We start from the raw sequence: 25586 nt of genomic DNA, 5'->3' as shown, positions 1-25586 counted from the left end.
CATATTTGTAACTTTTTCTAACCTTGTATGAGATCATTCAACAACACTGACAGTTACACAAAGTACGTAATGACTGATGCTGAGTAAATTACCATAAATCCACTAAAGCCAGTTATTTGGAGTCAGTGAAAGGTTCAAATGAAAACTACATGAATGAAATTTAACTGACAAATACACATTATGTTAATACGACTGAATCGAGATACATTAAGTGTACTTAAATGTTTAAATGGTGGCGTCATAAAATTACATTAATTCAGCTGGTTTTATTTTATTGTAGCGTAACAGACTGTTCAGCAAATGACGCCTCCTGTAGGGACAAACTACCTCAACGGCTCAGGTGTGAAGGTTCTGTGGGCCCGTCTATGAACTCTGACCTTTGTTCTTTGTGTCAGGTGGATTCAGCTCAGCTGATTGGCTTTGTCTTCAGTGATGGAGTCGTGGAGGTAAGCATGCGTACAGCCGTGCTGCTTGAGTGCATTACTTCAGACAGTCACACCTGCTGGTCCAGGTGTTTCTGTCCTCCTCTGTGTGTGAGGAGCACCTGATGGTCTGTGATGATGAACTGTGGCCCCACACGCTCACTGTTTGAAACAAGAAAGTTTGAAGATCTGGAGAGAGCTCACGGTTTCACCCTGTGGGACACGCGGCAATAACGCACATTTCAGTTGGGTCTGAACCAGCTGATATGAATCTGCACTGAGCCGCAGGACTGATTTCTAATCGCTGAGAGATTCCTCGCCGTGTCTCCAGCGCTCTGATGGTCCAGCGGAGGAGTGGCTCACATCTGTGCAGATGTTTGCAGCGTCGAGCGGATCAATAAATGATGAAATGAGAGGGACATGATGGAAAACGTTGGTCTGTGACTGAATGCTGTGTGTCGCTCCTCTCACGGCTGCTGCAGGTCTGAGGATTAATGTTGATTTGTGAAGCTCCTCAGGTTTAAACAGTGTGACATCACCGCCGTGATGGGTGTGGTTTTGCCTGAAGCCGCAGCTTCCACCTGCGAGCCTCACTGAGGTGGGGAACGCACCTGCGCGTACCTGAGACCAGAGCTGTGTCCCAATTCAGGGTATGCACGCTTGAAGTACGCATTTTAAGTGCGATTACGTCACCGCCACGCGACGACGGCTGTCCCAATTCGAAGTGCACTTCAAATGCATACTCCAAATGCGCCGTCGATTTCCCCAAATATCAAGCGTAGTCCGGTGCACGCTTCGTGGCCCCATATATCCCACAATCCATAGCGCGGCGGTTGGTGTGGATCATTTTGCCGCAAAATACGGCAGAAGGGAGCGGCCGAAGAGTGAACTGTCAAAAGGGACACAGCCCAGGTGTTCCGGGAATCCATCCTACCTCACAATCCATCCTACCCGTTGTTTCTGCGCATACGTTGCGCATGCGCACAACACAAACCCCAAATTTACTTCATTTTAACCCATTGTGAATATTTGTTATGGTTCGGTTCGGTCAGAAGTCACCGTCACATGATAACACGGGCAGGACAACGGGCTTACACAGAACCTGACACCACGTCCCCTCCTCTCGGTTTCTCTTTTCTTTTGAGACCGGCTGAGCAGGAAGTCGCGATGCCAGCAAGTCACGTGTAGCACCCTCCTCCTCCTCCTCCCTCCTCTCGGCTGCTGTCGGGTGTGATGGAGTGCCGTGAGGCCGTCGTGTCGTACCTGAGCTGGGGTCTGGTGGTGGGTGGGGGTGCTTACCTGCTGCGGCAGATGCAAAACTGCGCAGAGTACGGCCGCTATGCGCCCACGCAGGCGCACTGCTGCCCGGCCAGGCTCGGCTGGTTCTTGCAGGAGGTGCCGGCTCTCTTTGTGCCGCTGCTGCTGTTGCTGCTCCCCGCGGAGACCGGGAGCGGGACCGGGAGGAGGCTGCTGGTCGGCACCTTCATGCTGCACTACTTCCACAGGTACGGTCTCATGCTCGCGTGCAGCAGAGAAACATTCACGATGTAAACTTCTGATTATTCATTGTGTCGAGGCGCTGCTTCCACTGTGGGTGAACTCACACTGAACAGCTGATCTTACTGTGAGTGGGGATACAGTGCATCAGTCAGCTGATCACAGCTGAGGCTCTTCCATCAGCAGCTGTGTGCCTCAGACTTTGCTCTGTTTTAGTGGAGTTTCACAATAAGAGCCTGCTGAAGTCATGAAAGTTTACCGACGATGTCTTCAGTATTCAGTCTCCAATTTATTTATTTATTTTCAGCTCAGTTCGGTTTCATGTAAAGGACCAATAAACAGTCACGCTGATGATATGAGAAAGCTGCTGTAGTTACTGAGAGGATTCTGTTGGCACAAATGGGACAAACCACAGCAGCGGTTCTGCTCATTGCTCAGCCTGTCCTATAATTCTGAAACACAAACTCTCTGTTAATTCATAGAAAATGTCTTTTTCCGCCGCTGCAGACCTGTTTCTGTTACTGTCACAGTGACAAAACACGACCTTTCCAAAATGTCGTCCCTCCTTCACATGAACAAAGCTGTTCAGTGGGCTGGATCGGAGTCCCGATTCTGGTCCCCGGGCTTTGTTTGACACCCCTGCTCTAGAGAAAGTGCTTAACAGGGCAAGAGCTGGCGAATTATACCACGGAGTCAGGTACTTCTGATTTGAGGCCTTAGTTTTCACAGGAGCTACAGTATCCAGAGTCGTACGTAGTGAGGAAGTAAAATTATTAACAAGATAATCGACCTCTGTTGGAGTAGCGTTCAGGTAGCTGCTCTGCTCTATGTTGGTACAGGGCATTGAAGATGATAACAGTGGGTGGATTATATTCTTAAACTTAGTTACAGCACTTTCAGAAAGACATCTACTGTGATAAAGTCTACTCTCCACTGCTGTCTAATCAATTATTGTAAATGTAAATGTTATCAGGAAATGATCAGACAGCAGAGGGTTTTCAGGAAACACTGTTAAATGTTCAGTTTCTATGCCATATGTTAAAACAAGATCTAGAGTGTGATTAAAGTGGTGGGTGGGTTCTTTTACATTTTGAGAGAAGCCAATTGAGTCTAATAACAGATTAAATGCCATGTTGAGGCTGTCATTTTTAGCATCTACATGGATGTTAAAATCACCCACAATAATTATTTTATCTGAGCTGAGCACTAAATCAGATAAAAAGTCTGAGAAATCAGAGAGAAACTCTGTGTAAGGCCCAGGTGGACGATAGATGATAACAAGTAAGACTGGTTTCTGAGTTTTACAGCTGGGGTGGACGAGGCTAAGCATCAGGCTTTCAAATGAATTAAAAGTCTGTCTGGGTCTTTGGTTGATTAATAGGCTGGTGTGAAAAATTGCTGCCACACCGCCCCCTCGGCCTGTGCTTCGAGGTTTCTGGTAGTTAGAATGACTCGGGGGTGTTGATTCATTTAAACTAACATAATCATCCTGCTGCAACCAGGTTTCTGTAAGGCAGAGTAAATCGATTTGTTTTGCCAATTTTCTATGAAGCCCACATCGTTTTTTGGACACCCCTCAGACAGCCAGCAATTTAAGGAGAACATTTCCATTATTGTTGGAGCAGGCTGTCAGGCGGAACTCGCTCTCATTCCAGGGCTGCATTCAGCCACACTCTTTGTTACCAGTGACAGCGAATCTCTCATGTGCACTCACTTATAACAGAGCTGCTGACAGGCACACCCTTCAGTCTGTTCCAGCATGTTGGGACACATTTGACTTTCAGTGGGATCAAGTTCAGGATTGTCTCAATAATTATTATAAACATGTTCTCCGAAGTGCTTTATCATTGGAGGGATCGTTACATCCAGCTGTGCTATCCACTAAGTTCTTTTTGTTTTTATAGTGTTTAACACAAAGAACAATCTTACAGGGAGTGCAGAATTATTAGGCAAATGAGTATTTTGTCCACATCATCCTCTTCATGCATGTTGTCTTACTCCAAGCTGTATAGGCTCGAAAGCCTACTACCAATTAAGCATATTAGGTGATGTGCATCTCTGTAATGAGAAGGGGTGTGGTCTAATGACATCAACACCCTATATCAGGTGTGCATAATTATTAGGCAACTTCCTTTCCTTTGGCAAAATGGGTCAAAAGAAGGACTTGACAGGCTCAGAAAAGTCAAAAATAGTGAGATATCTTGCAGAGGGATGCAGCAGTCTTAAAATTGCAAAGCTTCTGAAGCGTGATCATCGAACAATCAAGCGTTTCATTCAAAATAGTCAACAGGGTTGCAAGAAGCGTGTGGAAAACCAAGGCGCAAAATAACTGCCCATGAACTGAGAAAAGTCAAGCGTGCAGCTGCCAAGATGCCACTTGCCACCAGTTTGGCCATATTTCAGAGCTGCAACATCACTGGAGTGCCCAAAAGCACAAGGTGTGCAATACTCAGAGACATGGCCAAGGTAAGAAAGGCTGAAAGACGACCACCACTGAACAAGACACACAAGCTGAAACGTCAAGACTGGGCCAAGAAATATCTCAAGACTGATTTTTCTAAGGTTTTATGGACTGATGAAATGAGAGTGAGTCTTGATGGGCCAGATGGATGGGCCCGTGGCTGGATTGGTAAAGGGCAGAGAGCTCCAGTCCCACTCAGATGCCAGCAAGGTGGAGGTGGAGTACTGGTTTGGGCTGGTATCATCAAAGATGAGCTTGTGGGGCCTTTTCGGGTTGAGGATGGAGTCAAGCTCAACTCCCAGTCCTACTGCCAGTTTCTGGAAGACACCTTCTTCAAGCAGTGGTACAGGAAGAAGTCTGCATCCTTCAAGAAAAACATGATTTTCATGCAGGACAATGCTCCATCACACGCGTCCAAGTACTCCACAGCGTGGCTGGCAAGAAAGGGTATAAAGAAGAAAAACTAATGACATGGCCTCCTTGTTCACCTGATCTGAACCCCATTGAGAACCTGTGGTCCATCATCAAATGTGAGATTTACAAGGAGGGAAAACAGTACACCTCTCTGAACAGTGTCTGGGAGGCTGTGGTTGCTGCTGCACGCAATGTTGATGGTGAACAGATCAAAACACTGACAGAATCCATGGATGGCAGGCTTTTGAGTGTCCTTGCAAAGAAAGGTGGCTATATTGGTCGCTGATTTGTTTTTGTTTTGTTTTTGAATGTCAGCTACCTGCTACCCCCCCAAAAACCCATCACCATTGAGACTGTGTCAGCTCCCAAACAGACAAAAAACAAACTAAAAACCAGCAACAAACAACTTAAACATAAAAAATCACAAAGAAAGAACAATACAGTATCCACATCTGAACCAAAGAGTAAAACAGTGAAATGTGGATTATTAAATATTAGGTCTCTCTCCTCCAAGTCTCTGTTAGTACATGACTTAATAATTGATCAACAAATCGATTTACTCTGCCTTACAGAAACCTGGTTGCAGCAGGATGATTATGTTAGTTTAAATGAATCAACACCCCGAGTCATTCTAACTACCAGAAATCTCGAAGCACAGGCCGAGGGGGCGGTGTGGCAGCAATTTTCACACCAGCCTATTAATCAACCAAAGACCCAGACAGACTTTTATTTCATTTGAAAGCCTGATGCTTAGCCTCGTCCACCCCAGCTGTAAAACTCAGAAACCAGTCTTACTTGTTATCATCTATCGTCCACCTGGGCCTTACACAGAGTTTCTCTCTGATTTCTCAGACTTTTTATCTGATTTAGTGCTCAGCTCAGATAAAATAATTATTGTGGGTGATTTTAACATCCATGTAGATGCTAAAATGACAGCCTCAACATCGCATTTAATCTGTTATTAGACTCAATTGGCTTCTCTCAAAATGTAAAAGAACCCACCCACCACTTTAATCACACTCTAGATCTTGTTTTAACATATGGCATAGAAACTGAACATTTAACAGTGTTTCCTGAAAACCCTCTGCTGTCTGATCATTTCCTGATAACATTTACATTTACAATAATTGATTACACAGCAGTGGAGAGTAGACTTTATCACAGTAGATGTCTTTCTGAAAGTGCTGTAACTAAGTTTAAGAATATAATCCACCCACTGTTATCATCTTCAATGCCCTGTACCAACATAGAGCAGAGCAGCTATCTGAACGCTACTCCAACAGAGGTCGATTATCTTGTTAATAATTTTACCTCCTCACTACGCATGCGACTCTGGATACTGTAGCTCCTGTGAAAACTAAGGCCTCAAATCAGAAGTACCTGACTCCGTGGTATAATTCTCAAACACGTAGCCTAAAGCAGATAACTCGTAAGCTGGAGAGGAAATGGTGTGTCACAAATTTAGAGGATCATCATTTAGCCTGGAGAAATAGTTTGCTGCTTTATAAGAAAGCCCTCCATAAGCCAGAGAACATCTTACTATTCGTCACTGATTGAAGAAAATAAGAACAACCCCAGGTTTCTCTTCAGCACTGTAGCCAGGCTGACAAACAGTCAGAGCTCTACTGAGCCAACCATCCCTTTAACGTTAACTAGTAATGACTTCATGAACTTCTTCACAAATAAAATTTTTATCATTAGAGAAAAAATTACCAATAATCATCCCACAGATGTAATATTATCTACAGCTACTTTTAGTACCATCAATGTTAAGTTAGACTCTTTTCTCCAATTGATCTTTCTGAGTTAACTTCAATAATTAATTCCTCCAAACCATCAACGTGTCTTTTAGACCCCATTCCTACAAAACTGCTCAAAGAAGTCCTGCCATTAATTAATGCTTCAATCTTAAATATGATCAACCTATCTCTAATAATCGGCTATGTACCACAGGCCTTCAAGGTAGCTGTAGTTAAACCTTTACTTAAAAAGCATCTCTAGACCCAGCAGTCTTAGCTAATTATAGGCCAATCTCCAACCTTCCTTTCATATCAAACATCCTTGAAAGAGTAGTTGTCAAACAGCTAACAGATCATCTGCAGAGGAATGGCTTATTTGAAGAGTTTCAGTCAGGTTTCAGAGCTCATCACAGCACAGAAACAGCTTTAGTGAAGGTTACAAATGATCTTCTTATGGCCTCTGACAGTGGACTCATCTCTGTGCTTGTCCTGCTAGACCTCAGTGTTGCGTTCGATACTGTTGACCATAATATCCTATTAGAGCGATTAGAACATGCTGTAGGTATTACAGGTACTGCACTGCAGTGGTTTGTATCATATCTATCTAATAGACTCCAATTTGTACATGTAAATGGAGAGTCCTCTTCACACACTAAGGTCAATTATGGAGTTCCCAAGGGTTCAGTGCTAGGACCAATTCTGTTTACATTATACATGCTTCCCTTAGGCAGCATCATTAGAAGACATAGCATACATTTTCACTGCTATGCAGATGACACGCAGCTCTATCTGTCCATGAAGCCAGGTAACACACACCAATTAGTTAAACTGCAGGAATGTCTTAAAGACATAAAGACCTGGATGGCCGCTAACTTTCTGCTTCTTAATTCAGATCAAACTGAGGTTATTGTACTCGGCCCTGAAAATCTTAGAAATATGGTATCTAAGCAGATTCTTACTCTGGATGGCATTACCTTGGCCTCCAGTAACACTGTGAGGAACCTTGGAGTCATTTTTGACCAGGACATGTCCTTCAACGCACATATTAAACAAATATGTAAGACTGCTTTCTTCCATTTGCGCAACATCTCTAAAATTAGAAATATCCTGTTTCAGAGTGATGCTGAAAAACTAGTTATGCTGCAATAGGTGTAGGCTGCTGGGGGATTCCCATGATGCACTGGGTGTTTCTTCTTCACTCACTATGTGTTAATAGACCTCTCTGCATCGAATCATATCTGTTATTAATCTCTGTCTCTCTTCCACAGCATGTCTTTATCCTGTCTTCCTTCTCTCACCCCAACCGGTCGCAGCAGATGGCCCCGCCCCTCCCTGAGCCTGGTTCTGTGTTATTCTTTACCTTACAATACAGAGCGCCTTGAGGCCACTGTTGTTATGAATTGGCAGTAATCAAATTGAACTGAATCAGTAGGAATGAGTGTGTGTGTTAAAGGCAGGATACCTGCTGACACTAACCTTGCGTCTGGAAAAGATCATTGCTGTAGTTACATCACAACAGTAACTGTGACAAATGATAATCATTCGCTGATAACTAATGACTCACCTGGGACACAAAGGCTTGCTCCTCAGTGATTCTGACAAAATGCCACTGAATTATGTCATCATGGCGTGACGAATGGAGAAACCGGGAATTCCGGGTGGATGTTTGAACACTTCTTGGAAAATGCATCTGTTTCATTTTTTACAGTTTATTTAAAAAAATGAGGGAGACAGTCCTGAGGTAAGCACGCAGACCTGTCTGTGGGCGGAGTTTCCTCTATCTGGGACACAAACAGATGCTGATGGAGGGTTTTCTAACCCACTGACCCTTAAGGTTGTGGCGTGTGGGAGCTCCATGTCAAACTGGAGGGGGGGGGGGGGTCGTTGCAGATCACAGGAGACTTTTACTTTGAAGGGTGGTGAAGTTCAAACAGAAGGTGACACGAGTTTCCATCACTTAATGACTGGTATGAGATTGTTTATGGGATGTTTAAAATGGAAAGAATTACTTTCATTAATAGACTCCAATATGACATATTTAGTGATATTTGGGATAAATGGAAACATTACATTTTGTCAAGGAGACCCGATTTTGTTTGAATCTCTGTAATTATGTATGCCATATTTCTGAATGGTTATGTGTATATATGTATATGTCATTATGTATGAGTGTATAGGCGAATACATATGTATGTAGGTATGTGTATGTATGACTAAGTATATGGCTGTGTATGTGTATGTAGGTAGGTGTGCGTGTGTGTGTGTGTGTGTGTGTATGTATATATACACACTAGATGGTACACCCGTTTGTTTATTTTTGATTATTTGTCTATTTTGGGTTATTTGTGTTCTTATAGGTTATTTATTAAAAAATAAAATATATATAAAAAAAAAGAAGGTGACACGAGTTTGTCTCTCAGGAGCATAATCTACGCCTTGCTGACCAGAGGGCGACCCATCCCGCTGATCATCATCGTCTCCGCCGTCATCTTCTGCTCGATCAACGGTTTCCTGCAGGGCCACTTCCTGCTACACTGCGCTCGCTTTGAGGACACCTGGCTGACCCGCGCCCGCCTCACTGCAGGTAAGTCACAGCTACACCCACCAGTCGCCATGAGGCCTCGCCACCATTGTCCTGAAGATTTTGTTTCAAGGCTGTAAAAACTACATTAGCCACAGTCCTTGGTGGGTTTTTCCTCAAAGAGGAATGTTTAACAGTGAGGCTTTGATTGGTGTGGGTCAGTGAAGGGCATGATGGGAATCATAGCTGAATGTCCCGTAGTGACTTTGGTCTTTAATCCAGACCACACTGACCAATCACCATCATCTGTGATCATTACATCAAGAAGCCAGCAGTCGTAGGAGGAAGATGCAGCGAAGTCCTCCACCACCATGCCTCCACACAGCAAGGTCATGTCGGGATCACCGTGTATATGATTGCTGATTCAAACATCTGCTGACTTTTACCTTTAAAATAACCTTTGAAAGTCTTATTTTCCACACTGGGATAAAACTACGGCAGGAAACCCACCTCGGCTTCAGCATCTGGCTGGTTGGTTCTTTGTTCTGGTTCTGTGTATGGTCTCCATGATGCTCTGCGGCTTCATGGAGACCACACACAGAACCTGCATTACAGTCTGCAGTCCTGATTCAGGGTCCTGGACCGTTGGCAGACAAGCTAAATGCCCACAAAGCCCACTCATAATCACGTCTTTATAAGTTTAGTTCGACTAATCTTACACATGGAAACAGAACTGTGACACTAATAATAATCTTATTGGTTGTTGGGCCATCAACACGATACAACGTGATGTGTGGGTGGAGCTTTAGACCAGGTGATTTTACCTGTCTTGTGAAGCTGTACAGGCGTATCTGATGAACTCTGTCTGTGTCTGAAGGTGTTCTTGTGTTTGCACTCGGTATGATCGTCAACATCCACAGCGACTACATTCTGCGCGGGCTGAGGAAACCCGGAGAGGTTGTCTACAGAGTCCCCCACGGTACGCCGTGTCCTCCTAGTGAGCAGACCTCCTCGCCGTTAGCCGTCGGGGCCGCTACCTCTCGTTAAGCCGCTGCTGTCTCTGTGTTTCAGGGGGCATGTTTGAGTTTGTGTCGGGGGCGAACTTCTTCGGGGAGATCGTGGAGTGGTGTGGATACGCTGTGGCCGTCTGGTCTTTGCCGGCCTTCGCCTTTGCCTTCTTCACCATCTGCTCCATCGGGCCCCGAGCCTGCATGCACCACAGGTAACGCGCCTGTGACGAGGCTTTGCCGCTGCTGATGCGACGGGGAGAGTGTGATCATTAAGACAGCTGGTCCTCCAACAGGAAACACATTTCTGACCATTCCGAGTGTCCGGCTAAGCGAAGCGCTCAGAAACAAAGTCGCTATGTTTCTTTGGCTCTCGTTAAAAAGTCTTTGGGGTCCAGAAATATTGAGTGCCAGGTCAGCCCTGCATGGGGTGCTTTGTAACGCTACTGAGGCGTTACAAAGCATGCATGCTGATGCTGTGCTCTACAGCACACGCTGTAGAGCACAGCATCAGCATGTTTCACACAACGCTGATAAAAATGCTGCACAGTTTCCATTTAAAGGCTTCACTTTGTGTTTCTGGCTGTAAAACCCAAACATCATCATGAGAAGTTCTCTTCTCTTAAATGAAACTGTGCTTTCTGCAGAGACTACCAACAGAGGTTCAAGGACTACCCTCGCTCCAGGAAAGCCATCATTCCCTTCATCCTGTGAGGAGCACCGAGCTCGGCTGACACCGGAGATTGAAATCTGCTCCTCTCATCCGAAGTTCTTTACCAGCTTCACTCTTCATCCAAAGTTTATGCATTTGTTTAATCATCACCTGCGTGGTTTTTACTCCTGACGTTGTCCTAGTGTTCCCGTTGATGACGTAGCTTTCCTCTAATGAGCATCTGACTTCAGAGCGCGTCATCCTGTGCTGGTGTGATGCCGCGGCGCCTCAGAGTTGCATTGCGCACAGAATCAAGCCTCGACCCAAAGATGTGAATGAAGACTCCGATGGAAAGATTTAAATTTGACGCTGTTCGGATTCTTTCACCTGCTGGCTCCACACGGCCTGTTTTTTAGTTCTGATGTAGCAGCGTTTGCAGGCTGGAAGGCGGTGTTCTGGATATCATCACTTGTGTTATGATGCAGGTCCGAGTGTGCGTGGGTCAGCCTGGTTCGCTCTGAGGCCAGCAGCAGCACGCCGTAATAACGGAACGTTTTTAACAATCGCATTTGTGAATAATGGTTTTTAAATGGTCTTCGTCTTACTGCCGTTTAGCTAAAATCATCTTTGTTCACATTTATACTTTTTATTGTTTGTCATTGTTTGTCGGCTTTAAACAGCTGAAAAACCTCAAACATACCAAAGCTGAACGTAGACTGTGAGCGCACGGGGACAGGAAGTGACAACTAAAATAAAGCAGGAAGTAACCAGACACAGCGAAGAGAAGAAAACAGAAGAAAACTGAGCAAATGTAAGACTTTAAAGGTTTCCAGGTTATTCTTAGTGACTTCAGCATGTTCAGGCGTCCGTGTGAAACGGTCTCCAGATGAAGGCAGGAGCTCATCCTCACACACTGAAGATTGACTTCCTCTTTGTATGGAAGGATTTTTGTCATTTTATGATTTTGTAATATTACAAACACAAAAAATGTAATTTTCATATTTAATGAATCAAAACGGTTTAAAATTCAGTCTTTTGAAAAAAGCATGTTTTAATTTCTGATGACCGCAGGTTGATCCGAAGGTGGGGCCCAAGCCTTAGTTTGCTAACCAGCTTTTCCATCACGAAACTCTGAGACTGAGAAAAACAAACGTGCCGTGTTTGGACATTTTATGAAAAAATGTTCTTGACATGATGAAAATAATATTCGTTACAGCAGAAGCGGTGTCTGCTTTACAAATTACTTCAGATGATTTTGTCTCATTTAAAATGCTGTCTAATAAAATAAAACATATTAATTAAATTAACCTTGTTTTATTTTGTCTGTGCTCTCTTTTGGTGACAACCGTTCTTCCTGAGTTATTTAGAATAGAATAGAATAGAATAGAATAGAATAGAATAGAATAGCCTTTATTGTCATTGTACAGGGTACAACAAAATTGGAGTGCCACTCCCTTGGTGCAAAATGCAATAATAAATATAAATGTAAAATATAAAAAGTACAATAAAACAATCGTAAGTACAGGATAGCAGCATTAATATAATGACAGTAAGAATAGCAGCATAATATAGTGACAGTGACAGTATGGTATAGTTAAGCAGGTTCAATTGTTTTTGTGCTTATTTACTACGGTGATAGCTCTGGGAAAGAAGCTATCCCTGAATCTGTTTGTCCTGGTTTTATGTGACCTGTACCGTCTGCCTGATGGTAATAGTTCAAACAGCTGATTGCTGGGGTGAGAATGGTCCTTGATGATATTGCCAGCTCTGCTGAGGTACCGGGAGTTTGCAATGACCTCCAGGCTGGGCAGAGAGCAGCCAGTGATCTTCTGGGCTGTGTTGATGACCCTCTGCAGTGCTTTCCTGTCTGCAGCTGAGCACCCTGCATACCATGTTGTTATGCCGTACGTTAGGATGCTCTCTATGGTGGCTCTGTAGAATGTCACCAGCAGCCTCTCCTCCAGGTTGTTCCTCCTGAGCACTCTCAGAAAGTGGAGACGCTGCTGGGCCTTTTTTACCACCGCAGTGGTATTTGCAGTCCAGGAGAGATCATCAGAGATCTGCACGCCCAGAAACCTCATGGAGTGTACCCTCTCCACATAGTTCCCGTGAATGTAAAGAGGGGCCGGGTCTGCTCTGCCCTTCCTGAAGTCCAAGATAAGTTCTTTAGTTTTCGTGGTGTTCAGTTGGAGGTTGTTAACTGAACACCACTCAGTCAGTCTGTTGACCTCCTCTCTGTAGTCCGACTCATCCCCCCTTGAGATGAGTCCAACCACTGTGGTGTCATCCGCAAACTTTATGATGGTGTTTGAGAGATGGGTAGGGGAGCAGTCGGATGTGTAGAGTGTAAACAGGAGGGGACTCAGAACACATCCTTGTGGAGACCCGGTGCTGAGTGTGATGGTGCTGGACAGGTGGGGGCCGAGTCTGACAGACTGTGGTCTGTTTGTCAGGAAGTCCTTGATCCAGAGGCAGATGGGGGTGGAGAGTCCCAGGTGAGACAGTTTCTGGACCAGGATCTCCGGGATGATGTGATTAAATGCTGAGCTGAAGTCCAGGAAGAGCATTCTCACATAGCTTCCTCGGTGCTCCAGGTGACTCAGCGCAGTGTGGAGCGCTATGGTGATAGCGTCCTCGGTGGATCGATTAGTCCTGTAGGCAAATTGGTGGGGGTCCAAAGTGGGAGGCAGACCGGCCCTGATGTGCTGACAGACCAGTCTCTCAAAGCACTTCATCACTACAGGCGTAAGTGCAACAGGCCTGTAATCATTTGGGCTGTCCACAGCTGTCTTCTTGGCGATGGGGATGATGGTGGAGGTTTTGAGGCAGGGCGGGACGGTGTTTAATGACAAGGAAAGGTTGAAGATTTTAGTGAAGACTCCGGTCAGTTCGTCAGCACATGCTCTGAGAACCTTTCCATGTATTCCATCAGGACCTGCCGCCTTCCTGGGATTCACTGACCTTAGAGCACACCTCACTTGATGCTCCCTAAGTGTTAGTGTGCCGGTGCTGGGGGCGGGTGGAAGTGGTGTGACAGCTGAGGGCCTGGTCGTCTCAAAGCGGGCGAAGAAACGATTTAGATCCTCAGCCAGCGAGGCATCAACCCTAGATGTCGCCTGGTTATTGCTTCTGTAGTTGGTAATGTGATTGATCCCCTGCCACATTTTTCTGGGGTCGTTGTCAGCAAAGTGATCTTCAATCCTCCTCCTATAGGCAGCCTTAGCTTTCCTGATGCCTCTACTCAGGTCTGCCCTGGCCGCCCTATTTCTATGCTCTTTGTATATATGAAATTATATAAATGAGACAGAAAAACAACAGTATAATTTATTGTGTCAAATTATGAATAAAGGGTGTGAGTCCTCGTGCTTTTATTTTGAAGTGCCGCTGCGGAGACCGGAAGCGTTGGTACGCCGGATGCACAACAAACATGGCGGACGGTAGGTTGATTGTTGGCCATTGATGGCGTTTGTCGGCGTTTTTTGTTGTAATTCGGGTTCTTTGCTCCGTGTTTCCGGATGATTTCGTTGGTTAATGGTCCCTTTGAATCTCAGCAGGTCGGTTTCCGCTTCAGGAGCAGTTAATTTGGCAGAAAAGAAGCGTTAATGCGGGGCTAACCTAGCCCGCCTGCAGCGCGGCGCAGGCTCGGTGCCGATAACGGAGACACAGCCCGGGAGAAAGGAGCTGAGCGCTCTTTGCTCCACAGGCTTCCTCTTGGAAACAAAGACGTTCAGAGATTTTCCTTCGACGGCGTTAGTTCCTCAAACAGACTCGAAGATGTTCCGTTTAAAGTTCATCTACGCCAAACTCCATTCAGAAAATGTCAATTTCTGCGACTCTTCACTTTTCTGTATTTAAACATTTTTGCACCTGTTTGTTATTCCTGAGCTTTTTTTTTTTTTTTTTTTTTTTTATCTATCAATCCGCCGGGGTCAGCATCGATACTGTTATAGATGTGAGTTAGTTTGTTCCAAACTTTATGGGAAAATCAGCCACTTTAGGCTCGTCTACCTGACAGCACAGAGCGGAAACCATTTGTGTGGAGCATAAATGCTTAAATTAGTCACGCTTTAATTGAATTTGACCACCTATGAATCAAATACAATCAGGATTGATAAATGAATCGTCGGGGTGCTCGTGGTGTCTCTGTGCAGCAGCTGGACTCACAGTTTTCAGCAGCTCTTGTTTGTGTTTCAGATCACACAGAGGTGGAGCAGTCCATGGAGGGACACACACCTGTGAGTAACACACACACAAGTCAAGTCAAGTATTTATTTATTGTCATTGTCAAGAACAATGAAATTGTGTTTGGAGCTTCTACAACAAATAATAATAAATACTAAATTCCCCTTAGACCCAAGTGTGACTATTTAACCCAGTGTGACTTCAGTGCAATGAGACGATCCTTAGCAAAAACATGAGAATATGACAGGTAATGTTCATGGGACATTCAGACAAAGACCTGAGAAATATGACAAAGTGCAATAGTGCAACCCGTTCAATTATTGTACTGTGAGATATGATAATTGTCTATTTTTCAGACCAGTTCACTCTCTCACACACACACACACACACAGACACAGTGTGTGACCTGTTTCTCTGATCAAAGTGTTTTAAATTCTCCTGCAGGTTTCTGAAAACCCACATGCAGAGTATGGGCTGACGGACAACATTCAGGTAAAACACACACACGCGCAAACAGCCTTGTGCTTGATGTGAAACCTGCCGCAAACTCCCAGCATGCTTTGCTGCTGCTCCTCAGAGGACAGTGGAGAACGAGAAGGCGAGCGCAGAGAAGATGTCGAAGCAGAAAGTGGACCTGCAGGCGCTGCCGACCCGGGCGTACCTGGACCAGACGGTGGTCCCCATCCTGCTGCAGGGGCTGTCGGTGCTCGCCAAGGAGAGGTACACACACACACACACACACACACACACACACACGGCAGCTTACGACCAATCAGAAACATGGACAGGTGTACCTGCAGCAGAATCAGAGTGAGCTACTGTGTTAATAAAGTTTACTCATACAGACTGACATACGATTAGCTCGCTGCACGAGTACAGATGGGCGGCGGCTTATTTAGGGCAGCGGCAGCTCTAAGTGTTTCAAGATAAAAGGAAGTGCGGAGCAAAGTTTGGAGTTGCTTGCTGGATCAGCGCTCCGGTGTAGAAGAAACAAATTCCGCTGGATTCGGAAATTTCAAACCACGCGGCATTCCTGTAAGACCACGAGTTGCTCAGCTGGTCCTGGTTCTGGATCATATGACCCTCTATGAGCAAGCAATTTGGTGACAGTGGGAAGGAAAAACTCCCTTTTAACAGGAAGAAACCTGTTAAAAGGGAGTGGGAATCCCCCAGCAGCCTACACCTATTGGAGCATGACTAAGAATCCCAATAGGGAAGCAGATCCTCAGCAGTAGGGATAGTTTGTAACTCCGTGCTGGGCGACAGCTTCGGTGCTTCTTGTTTAATGGCGCTCTGGTTGGTGGCGGCAGCGTGGTCGACGTGTTTGCCGTGTCGTACCTCGTCCATGTCTGTTTTCCACTCAGACTCAGTTAAGTGCTTCCGTGCGTCGCTGTGACCTGCAGCTCATAGGTCAATGAAAAGGTTTGAAACTGAAACGAAGTCTGTGCGAGCTCGTCCTGTTGTCTCATTCAGGAAATCTTTACTCGTTAAAATTCATGTGTGAAAATGTTGAACTTTCTGGTCTCACTCTGCCTAAAATCCCTGGGGCCTCTGTCAGTGCGCCCCAGGGTGGCTGTGGCTACAACGTAGCTTGCCATCAAGTGTGTGAATGTGTGTGTGAATGGGTGGATGACTGAACGTGTAAAGCGCTTTGGGGTCCTTAGGGACTAGTAAAGCGCTATACAAATACAGGCCATTTAGCATTTAAAATGCCTCCTCTGAAGGTTTCCGTTTCCTCTTTCAGACCGCCAAACCCCATCGAGTACCTGGCTGCGTTCCTGCTGAAGAACAAATCCCAGTTTGAGGAGAGAAATTAAAGAGTCTCACTGGTCGAAGCTCGTTTCTGTTTGTTTTCTTTTTTTAATTAGAAATAAAGGATGTGAAAAACATACTGTGCTCTGGGCTTTTATTCTGAAAGGCTGATTCTGCTCTGTGCTGCTAGTGAAAAGTTCTTTCAAAGTTAAAGAGAAAAATTTGTAAAATGGGGAAAAAAAGATGACTAAAAACCTTAAACTTCATAAAGAGCGATGAGGTGACGTAAGATTACAGCAGTCTGAGGAAAATGCTTTTAAGAATTTGTAACTTTTGTATGTTTAAAAATCCCAAATTGTTTTCAAATATGAGATTTAATTGTTTGAAAAATTAATTTTCTGTATGTTTGAGGGGGTAAATGGGTGCGAACATTTGTGTAATAAAGTTTCCAGACAAATAATCTGAAACTAAGTGTAAGCTTTAAAAGACGAAGTCAGTTTGACAAGAAAAATAATTTTTATTGTAAGAATGAAGACACTGAACACACGACAGGAAACCAAAATCAGGAGCCAAACAAGGCTAAAAATAACAGATTATAATAAACTTTATTGCACAAAAACAAAGAACTGGAACATTTAAGACCCGCCCAGGTAGTGTTAAAGCTACAGCAGATTATTAAACATGGAATAATCCAGAAAACAGGACACTCGCGCTGTCTCTACGGTGTCCCGTCAGGCCCAAAATTCAGTGTTTCTGTTTACGTTCAGAAAACACATTTAAAGGAAAACGGCTAAAATAATTATATTAAAGTTATAATTAGTCTGATAGTCAGTTAAAAAAAAAAAAAAGCAGATTTTATTTTCAGTTTCAAAATCTGAGCAGTCTGCCATAAACACACAAAAACATCCAGCTGTATGCTTCCTGTCTGCACAGGAAATGGGAAAGTGTGTGTGAACACTTTGTGCATGCTGTCGGCTCCTACTGAGACGTTCTCAGTAACCATGAGCTCGTTCAGCTCAGGCTGCTCTGAACACTCAGTGTCTCTGTTTTTTTACACTCTGGATCTGGATGATGTCACTGAGAGGGAAGAAACCCAACGCACTTGTTTACGAGAGCAGCCAATCAGAAAAGAGCCAGCTTAAACACCTGAAACGGCTCGTTTCAGACAGGCTGGCTGCACTGAGGTGCGGTGTCAGGTTAAGAAGGATGATTATGAACTGGGAATCATGCAAAGCTGCTGTGGGAGAATCAAAACAAGCTTGAAACGAGCAGAAGAGTTTCAGCTTTCATTAACAGCAGCCTAATTATGTCAACGTTACTGTTTCCAACTGTGCTCGTGGCTCTTCACTGGACTGTCCAATGAAAGGCCAGAACAGACCCACGTGTGACCTCTGACACTGAAGTTACAGGCCGGACATCACATCTGTGACACTCTGAGTGCGGCTGCAGCTGTTAATGATGAGTTCGTTCTATGTTCAGGTTTATGTTTATAAATGTTTCAGTGAGGCGGCATCGCTGACGTATGCAGCCCCAAAGACTCAAACACAAAGACAGAAAATCCAGTTTGCACTTTTTTCTTGTCACTTTGGATTCATTTATTATTTTTTAACTTTGTTTTTCCTTCTGGATCAAAAATAAAATCCCGTCTTTTGTTTCATTTCCAGTTCACTGGTTATATGAACTGTAACGAATGCAGTTTGTTTTAACATGTTGGAGTTTTGTTGCTCTTGAAAACGAGACTTCGTGTCTCGGTGAGGTTTACCTGCTTAATTAAAGGTGAAATAACAAAATAACTAGAAAATGCATTTTCTGAAGAAACTGCAGTGTGAATGCTGAAATCTGAATGTTTGAAATGAAATAATTGCTGAATGTTAAGTTAAAAATGTTGAATGAGCTGGAAAATACAGAACTTTTCACCTGAAAACAAAAGTGCAGAACTTTTGAAAGCTGATGTTCAGACAGAAGAAGAAGTTTTTAAAGACGTTCAGATATTTTTAAAGGGAAATGAGAAAAAGCTGAGTAATGACAAAATAAAATTTAGAGTCAGAAAACATCTGAATGAATATTAAAAGTTCATATTCTTTAAATCACTGAATGACTAAAATGTGATCCCTCCACTTGGATCCACACAGTTTTAAAGGTTTACATCTCTGAGCTTTGAAAGACACGGTGTTGGAAACAGAACAACGATAGCGACGTTTTGAGGGTAAAATGATGGCTGTAGAGCAAACACTGTGGACACAGCAGCAGTTGAAAGAGAAGAGTTTAAGATGAATCTTGGCAGAGTGAGAGACAGAGCTCGTTAAGCAGGCAGGTGTGAGCCTGGTTGCTATAGTGACTGCACCCAATGGCTCCATACACACGCTCACAGACATGCACCTCACTTTTGCTGCTTAAAATGAACAGAAAAGTCATCCTGAAACAAATCCTTCCCAAATGAAAAGTACAGGTCGTATTGACAAAATTCTTTCACCGTGAGCTGCAGCAATGTCCAGTCTACCTAATTCTCAGTTTTCATGCCTGTGGAGTTTATTATATGGACGTGGTGACAGTGGAAAGACAGCCTGTACTTCTGATTTTCAAACGAACCTTCTGAGCCATTTTAACATTAGAGTCTATGGAGGAGTTGCATGGAGGAGGCTGTGCATTGGTGACATTTATGAAAGAACCATAACATTTACTACAATAACAATAACATTGGATGAAAGAGGACAGCGATGGCTACATTTTGAGGGTAAAATGATGGCTGTAGAGCGAACGCTGTGGACGCAGCAGCAGTTTAAAGAGAAAATTTTAAGATAAAAATTTGCCTGCTCCCACTCTAGCAGTTGAGCTGTCTCACTCTAAGGCTACGTTCACACAATACAAGATGCAAAAAGATTGGAAGATAGCAGATCTTATTTCATTAAATGCTTTTAAGTCTAGATTGAGAGAGCCAGAGAAAATTGTTGTTTAAAATGTAATTGTTATTTTACAATATGTATGTAACTTTGTAATTTTTAACGTGTTGTCGCCTCTTGGCCAGGACTCCCTTGAAAAAGAGGTTCTTAATCTCAATGGGATTATTTTTCCTGGTTAAATAAAGGTTATAATATAATAAAAAAAGTTGAATAGTTCAATGTCTTGGCTTCATTTTAAAGTTTGAATGGTGGCTCTAGGTCAATGTATGTGGAAGTAGTTAGAGTTGAAAAATGAGTAAGTTTAATGAAAATTTGAAGAGTCTCCCACTGAAATACATGGGAAATTTTTGTAGAATAAAGTTGAATAATTTAAAAAATATAAAAGTTAAAAATGAAAACAAAAATAGAAGCACACATGTCCAAAAGAATCTAATGGTGTTTGGCTGGTTTTTCTAAGTTGAACGGTTTTGAAGGAGATAGACGGCGAAAAACGTACAGAATAGGAAATAATAATAATAAAGAATAGAAGAACAATACTGTGAATGCTTTTCAAGCATTCACACTAATAATAATAACAAACATCCTTCTGGATAAAAGCTGAAGCGTGTCAGCAGGAAATACCCAATCACAGCGCTCAGCAGCCGCTTCAGACTCCTCCCACTGCACTTTTTAAATTTGGCCACTCAGGGTTTCATGTCATGGCCCTGAAGCGCTTCAGTCAAAGTGAGCTCGTCCCTCAGGTAAGTTTCGTTAGGTCACATGACCCAATCAGACATCCCACCTGTTTCCTGAAGTTAGAGCGATGAGCTTAAAATAACTGAAGAATGACGGGAACGTCAGCCAATCACAGAGTCGTGGTGACATTACCATCACGGCTTCAGAAACAGACTACAGACAGGGCTTAAATATCAGTCAGCAGGTGACCTAGAAACAACCTGAGCAGAAACAACCAGGTAACTGCCACGCCCACCTTCCGCACACTCTTACATCAGTTCCTGCGGTCTGAGGACGAGAGCAGGAAACAATCTTTGTGCATTACATCAACAAAAGGCAGCAGTCCAGCGAGATAACGAGGAGGGGGTGAGGTGGACGGAGCTTTGTCTCAGATGTAAAACTGGTGAGCAGCCAGGTTGTCCATGAAGGGCTGAACCAGGAAGTCCGTGGAGAAGTAGAAGACGAGGCCGAAGGTGATGGAGATGGGCAGCGCTGGCAGAGCCTTCTTAAAGATGGCCAGCAGCAGCAGAGTGAGGCACAGACCCTGAGACAAGCACAGGTGAGACAGAGGTACAGGTGAGCACAGGTGAGACGGAGGTACAGATGTGCTCAGGTGCTGTTTTAAGTGAGGAAGTCCTGCGTGCCTGACGATGGCCTGCACAGCTCATACGATTAGTTTTACATGTTTGACGTCGGCTCCTGTTGATCTCAGGTGGAAATGTTTTACTTTTCATGTTTCATTAAACTCACCTAAGTGTGATCGAGGATGGTGTGATGACAGAGGGCAGACAGGCTGTAACTCAGAGCTGTGAGGAGGAGGCGGGGCCGGGACACGTTGTGTCAGCGCGGGATTTCTCTTTTTTAGAGACATCGAGATCCTTCAATGCCATGATCTCGAAGGATCGGTCTCGACTGATTGAACTGGTTGTAAGTGAGAACCAGTGCATTCAGGTCCTGGGTTGTGTGTGCCATGAAGCCCGCCCCTCGCCCCGGTTACCTGTTTTCTGTCCTGTCTGCGGCTGTGGTCGGCGTGGTTTCATCTAAAAAACTGTTTCAGTAAATATGGTTACGGTCGGTGTGTGCTGTTACTCTGACCCAGCTCAGGTGTATCCTGTCACCTGACCCTCCTCACAGCCCTGCCTCCCCTGCCCTCGGCCTCCTGCTGTAAATGCATTTAAATGCAAGTCCGTCCAAAACACACAACATGCCAAAGTTTTGTTGCGTAATTTGTGACATTTCTCTTACTAAATCAAAGTTAAGACTGTGAAGTTGAAGAAACTATACAAATCATAACCTCTGCACACAAAGGATATTTTAACGTATCCTCTTTGTGGCCATGAAGCTGTAATTCCTGCGCCAGCCCGAACCCACGCTTGGCATCGCGGACGCGAGACATCAGATTCTTGGCACACCTGATCCGGGTTGGTGTGACTGTAGACGCTAAGAGTTTGTTGTGGCGTAGACATTAGGGAGTCAAACGTAAAACTTACGATAAGAATGGCAACGAAGCAGGCGAGCGTCGTGTTCCAGTCGCCCCCGGTCGCCGCGGCTTTTCCAACCAGAACGCTGTAGAAGATGAAATCGCCGAGGCCTAGCTTCACGCCTCCTGCACACACAACAGAGACGCGTCAGAGAACGGCAGGCCGCCAATTAACCTCGGGCAGCTGAGCGACGGCGGACTCACTGTCCTCCTCCATCTCGTCCTCTGGTAGCAACCTGGAGTGTCTGCTGGGAGGCTCTGCCCTCCCGTCGCTTTGCTCCGCCTCCTCATCTGAAAAACAAAATGGCGTCCGAGCAGCAGTATTAGTTCTGTGGATGAACACACAAATGTGGAGATGTTATGGGCACCATACCGGACCTGGTTCAGAGCGCTGAGTCTCATTGGGGCTCGCCATCCCCACCGTCCACACCATGGCGGCTGAACGCAGAACAAAATGAAAGGTGATGTCATCGGGCTGTGCTTCCTTATATATGAACGGTTTTAGATTCGACCTGAGGATCGTGATCGCCTCAGGGCGTAAGAGCGCTGCAGCAGCTCAACGCGAGAGTCTGAATCTGGTTTCATTATAGCGGAGGTTATCATGTGACGGCACCGTCACGGCCAGGAAGCCCTCACGAACTTTACCTGCGCTTCACGATGGGAATGTCTAAACAAGGCTGTCGGTTTCTTATTAGCCGAGATCTAAAGGTTCCAGGAAGTGCTTCTCAAAAACCAACTTTCTGTTTCTGAGTTTCCCTTCGAGGTCGTCTCGGAGGCGCTTCCTCGGAGCGCTCTGCGACCTCAGAGCTGCTGATGGGAGGTCAGCAGAAAAAGAGCTCGAAGGTTTGACTTTTAGGAGCGTGTTCCTGAAACCTTTAGATTCCTCTTATAACGATCAGAGTAAAAAACAATCACAAATATTAGAATCAAAAATGACCCCGAACATTAGATAAACTGCAGAGCTGTTATTGATCGGCCCTGATCGAGAACAGCTGCTGGAAGCACTCACAGGAGTAGATGAGGGCGGGGAAGATGGGCTCGTTACGCTCCTGAGCCGTTTCCACCAACATCCTGAGAGGACCTTTAGGACTGAGGACGGCCACCAGGTCTGCAACAGAACAAACAACCTGAGCAAAGCATGATGGGAAAACTGAGAGCAGCACTGCAGCCTGGAGCTGGCAGGGAGCTCTCCACGACCCCCACCCCCAAGTCTGAAGCCTCCACTCACCGTAGACGGAGATGGCGCCCAGGATGACCCAGGCCGACCACTCGGGCAGGTATTTGATGAAGACGAGGGCCATGAGGGCGCTGATGAGGATCAGGTAGGCCTGCTGCAGCTGGAGCGGGCCCTTCCAGTGGATGCAGATCATCCCCACCGCCCCAAAGTTCCAGATGATCACGCCCACCGTCGGGTAGTCCATCGCCAGGTTGTACGTCTTAAACACCTCCCTGGAAATCGGAAAAAGCAACACGAGCGTTGAGACTCACTGTGACAAACGTTCTGTATCACGCTGTGGTGTCAGTATCCAATCACAGGACTCACCCCAGGTACATGAAGCTGAACCAGAAGAGCAGCATGAGGGAGGACAGGATGAGCCAGCCGTGGATGAACTGAACAAACACATCAAAGTGTCACTTCCTGTACAGCGCACACTGGTCCTCGAATGCAATGCTAGTCTATTGTACAGATGGAGTAAGTGATGGTGGGTCACTCTGTAACACTACAAGCAGCAACGCTTGGCGTGCTCATTACATCATCAAGTGTTTTAAGGCACGCATCATTTCCTGAAACAGACGTCAGTGGGATGAACGTTCTTTCAAAGTGTGTGGGGGGAGGAGGAGTTTTCTGGGGGAGGTCGGCTTTCCGTTTCCACTAAAAACAGGCTGCATGACATCACACGTGACATCACAGCACATCTGCACTCAGCAGAAACCTCGGACGTCTCCTTCCTCTACATTCAGGAGAGACGGGGCGAATATGAGGAGGAGGAGCTCACCTTGTAGCAGCGATACTTGTACAGGACGACCAGGAAGATGGTCATGACTACGATGACGCTGATCATGATGATGGTGTTCAGGACGGAGTTGAGGAGGCGACGGCCAACGGAGGAGGTGTTCTCGGTGAATGGCGTGTAGATCCTGCGGAGAAAAACATCACAGTTAGCTGAGAGGGGAGGAGGTGGCGGCGTGCGGCGGCAGGAGCAAGGACCTACAGCTGCTGGTCCGTCTTCTCCGTGTAGAAGCTCACAGACTTGATGGTGGCGACCACGACGACCATGCATAGGGTGACGGGGATGAAGAGCATGATGACGTGCTTGGCGCCATACTTCAGGGTCAGCTCTTCTTCCTCAGCTTCCACCTCCGGATCTGACCCGCCGCCATCTGCAGCGGCCGCCCCAGGCCTCCTGCTTATCCCCGCCTGCATCAACAGAGGGCAACACTTGGCGTCAGCACAGCGGGACACGTGGGAACGAAACACTGGAGAGACTCAGCGAACGGAAACTGACCTTTAACCTTTTGGTTGGCGTGCCATTGGGGGGCGTGAGGTCTGAGTCTGGTATGTAGGAGGGGAGAGCGGGAGACTCAGACCGGACCAAGGCCGACCTTTCGTTGTAGATGTCTTCATCGCTGTCGGAGGCGTTCATGGCCGTCTGACTCTGCAACAACAGGAAACAGCACAAATCATCTGACAGGGCGAAAAACCGACGCAGGAACACGATGATGGTCCACGCCAGCGTCCGGTCCATTTCTGACCACGGCAAACCCGCCTATGCTTCTTTAAAAAAACGTATATAAACCAGCAGCTGAGACCTGCAGTTCCTCTGGCGTCCAGCAGGGGCAGCACTGAGTCAGCCCCACAGACTTCGGTCTCTGTAGGTGATTTCCTGCTGCAGGGCACCTGTACCTGACGACGCTGTTTAAATCGCAAGCTTATAGTTTGCATTATTGGGGGCGTGGCCTGTTTGCCTGACAGGTGGCTGTAGCCGCCTGTCCCTCTGATGGATCGTGTCCATCGAATCTCTTCAGCTCGACTACACCATCTCCAACCTTCTTCAAACCTTCGGTAACATTCGTCTCCACCCGTGGATGGTGGAGTCAGGGATTCTAACCCCCACCTGTCACCTGTACTTCCGAGTCCTTCACATTAAACATGATGAGCTCATTTTTTCTCCTCCGCTGATGAATTCACGGCATTACCGGATCTGTCCGCTTCAAACCAGACCGGCTTCGGTGCGACTGACTGCGGCACAAAGTGCGCCTTTTCCGCTGTGACTGCGCTTTAACGCGCTGCTCTGTCCGCACACGGAAGCCATCGGAGCGATCGGTGATCGATAACAGCCAGAAAAAGCGAGTTTACCTGGATCACAGCGGAGACACCACAGCAAACACCGATCAGAAAACCCGGAAGAAGGCAGTCAGCTGACCCGCACAGCACGTGACCTGTCGCTACGTCACTGACAACGTCACAACTTTACCGACAGAAGCTTCTTCTGTATAGAGATTGACAGACCACGTGACTTTCGCGCATTGCATGCCGGGAGGTGGTGGAAAAACATTCAAAGTACCGCATTAAATGCAAGCATTTGCAGCGCCGCAAAACGTTTATTCTCCGGTTCCAGTACCTTCTTGCTTTTTTCTTTCCTCACCAAAAAAAGAACGTACAAAACGAAGGAGAACAATGCCGGTCCGTACAGAGACAGACTTGACGAAAAGGCAAAGAAAAGGTACGAGGAAAATATTAAAGGAGTGAAAGGGTCAGACCCTTATCAGCACACAGAGTGGACAAAAGACGTCAGCGTGCTGCCCAACTTTCACCACGCTCAGATTTATAATTTCTACGGTTC

At 45.6% G+C, this 25586-nt stretch overlaps 3 protein-coding genes across 4 annotated transcripts; 2 read left to right on the top strand and 1 right to left on the bottom strand.

Annotated features, from left to right (window-relative positions):
* The first annotated feature begins 1245 nt into the window (after positions 1-1245).
* srd5a2a (steroid-5-alpha-reductase, alpha polypeptide 2a) lies at positions 1246-12020 on the top strand. Its single transcript, XM_031736698.2, has 5 exons — positions 1246-1927; positions 8954-9117; positions 9932-10033; positions 10126-10276; positions 10709-12020. The coding sequence occupies exons 1-5, from the start codon at positions 1656-1658 to the stop codon at positions 10773-10775; spliced, it is 756 nt and encodes a 251-aa protein (XP_031592558.1). The 5' UTR covers positions 1246-1655; the 3' UTR covers positions 10776-12020.
* Positions 12021-14014: 1994 nt separating this feature from the next.
* On the top strand, positions 14015-16786 carry dpy30 (dpy-30 histone methyltransferase complex regulatory subunit). Of its 2 annotated transcripts, none has more exons than XM_031736341.2 (5): positions 14015-14150; positions 14908-14948; positions 15340-15387; positions 15473-15615; positions 16640-16786. In XM_031736341.2, exons 1-5 carry the CDS (start codon positions 14141-14143, stop codon positions 16710-16712), a joined length of 315 nt encoding a protein of 104 aa, XP_031592201.1. In that variant the 5' UTR covers positions 14015-14140; the 3' UTR covers positions 16713-16786. The 2 variants fall into 2 exon arrangements, with proteins under 2 accessions (XP_031592201.1, XP_031592209.1); XM_031736349.2 differs by lacking the exon at positions 14015-14150 and adding an exon at positions 14187-14267.
* A 3215-nt stretch (positions 16787-20001) lies between these two features.
* psen2 (presenilin 2) lies at positions 20002-25207 on the bottom strand. The gene is made up of 11 exons (XM_031736710.2): positions 25100-25207; positions 24249-24398; positions 23955-24160; positions 23739-23880; positions 23285-23352; positions 22970-23190; positions 22751-22849; positions 22120-22179; positions 21946-22032; positions 21752-21867; positions 20002-20805 (listed from the first exon to the last, which is right to left on the bottom strand). Exons 2-11 carry the CDS (start codon positions 24384-24386, stop codon positions 20650-20652), a joined length of 1293 nt encoding a protein of 430 aa, XP_031592570.1. The 5' UTR covers positions 24387-24398; positions 25100-25207; the 3' UTR covers positions 20002-20649.
* Positions 25208-25586: the final 379 nt, after the last annotated feature.

The sequence above is a fragment of the Oreochromis aureus genome, linkage group 6 (genome assembly GCF_013358895.1).
Source record: "Oreochromis aureus strain Israel breed Guangdong linkage group 6, ZZ_aureus, whole genome shotgun sequence".
NCBI classification, from domain to species: Eukaryota; Metazoa; Chordata; class Actinopteri; order Cichliformes; family Cichlidae; genus Oreochromis; species Oreochromis aureus.
Note: the sequence above shows the minus strand (reverse complement) of the source record. Positions and strands in the feature narration are given on the sequence as shown.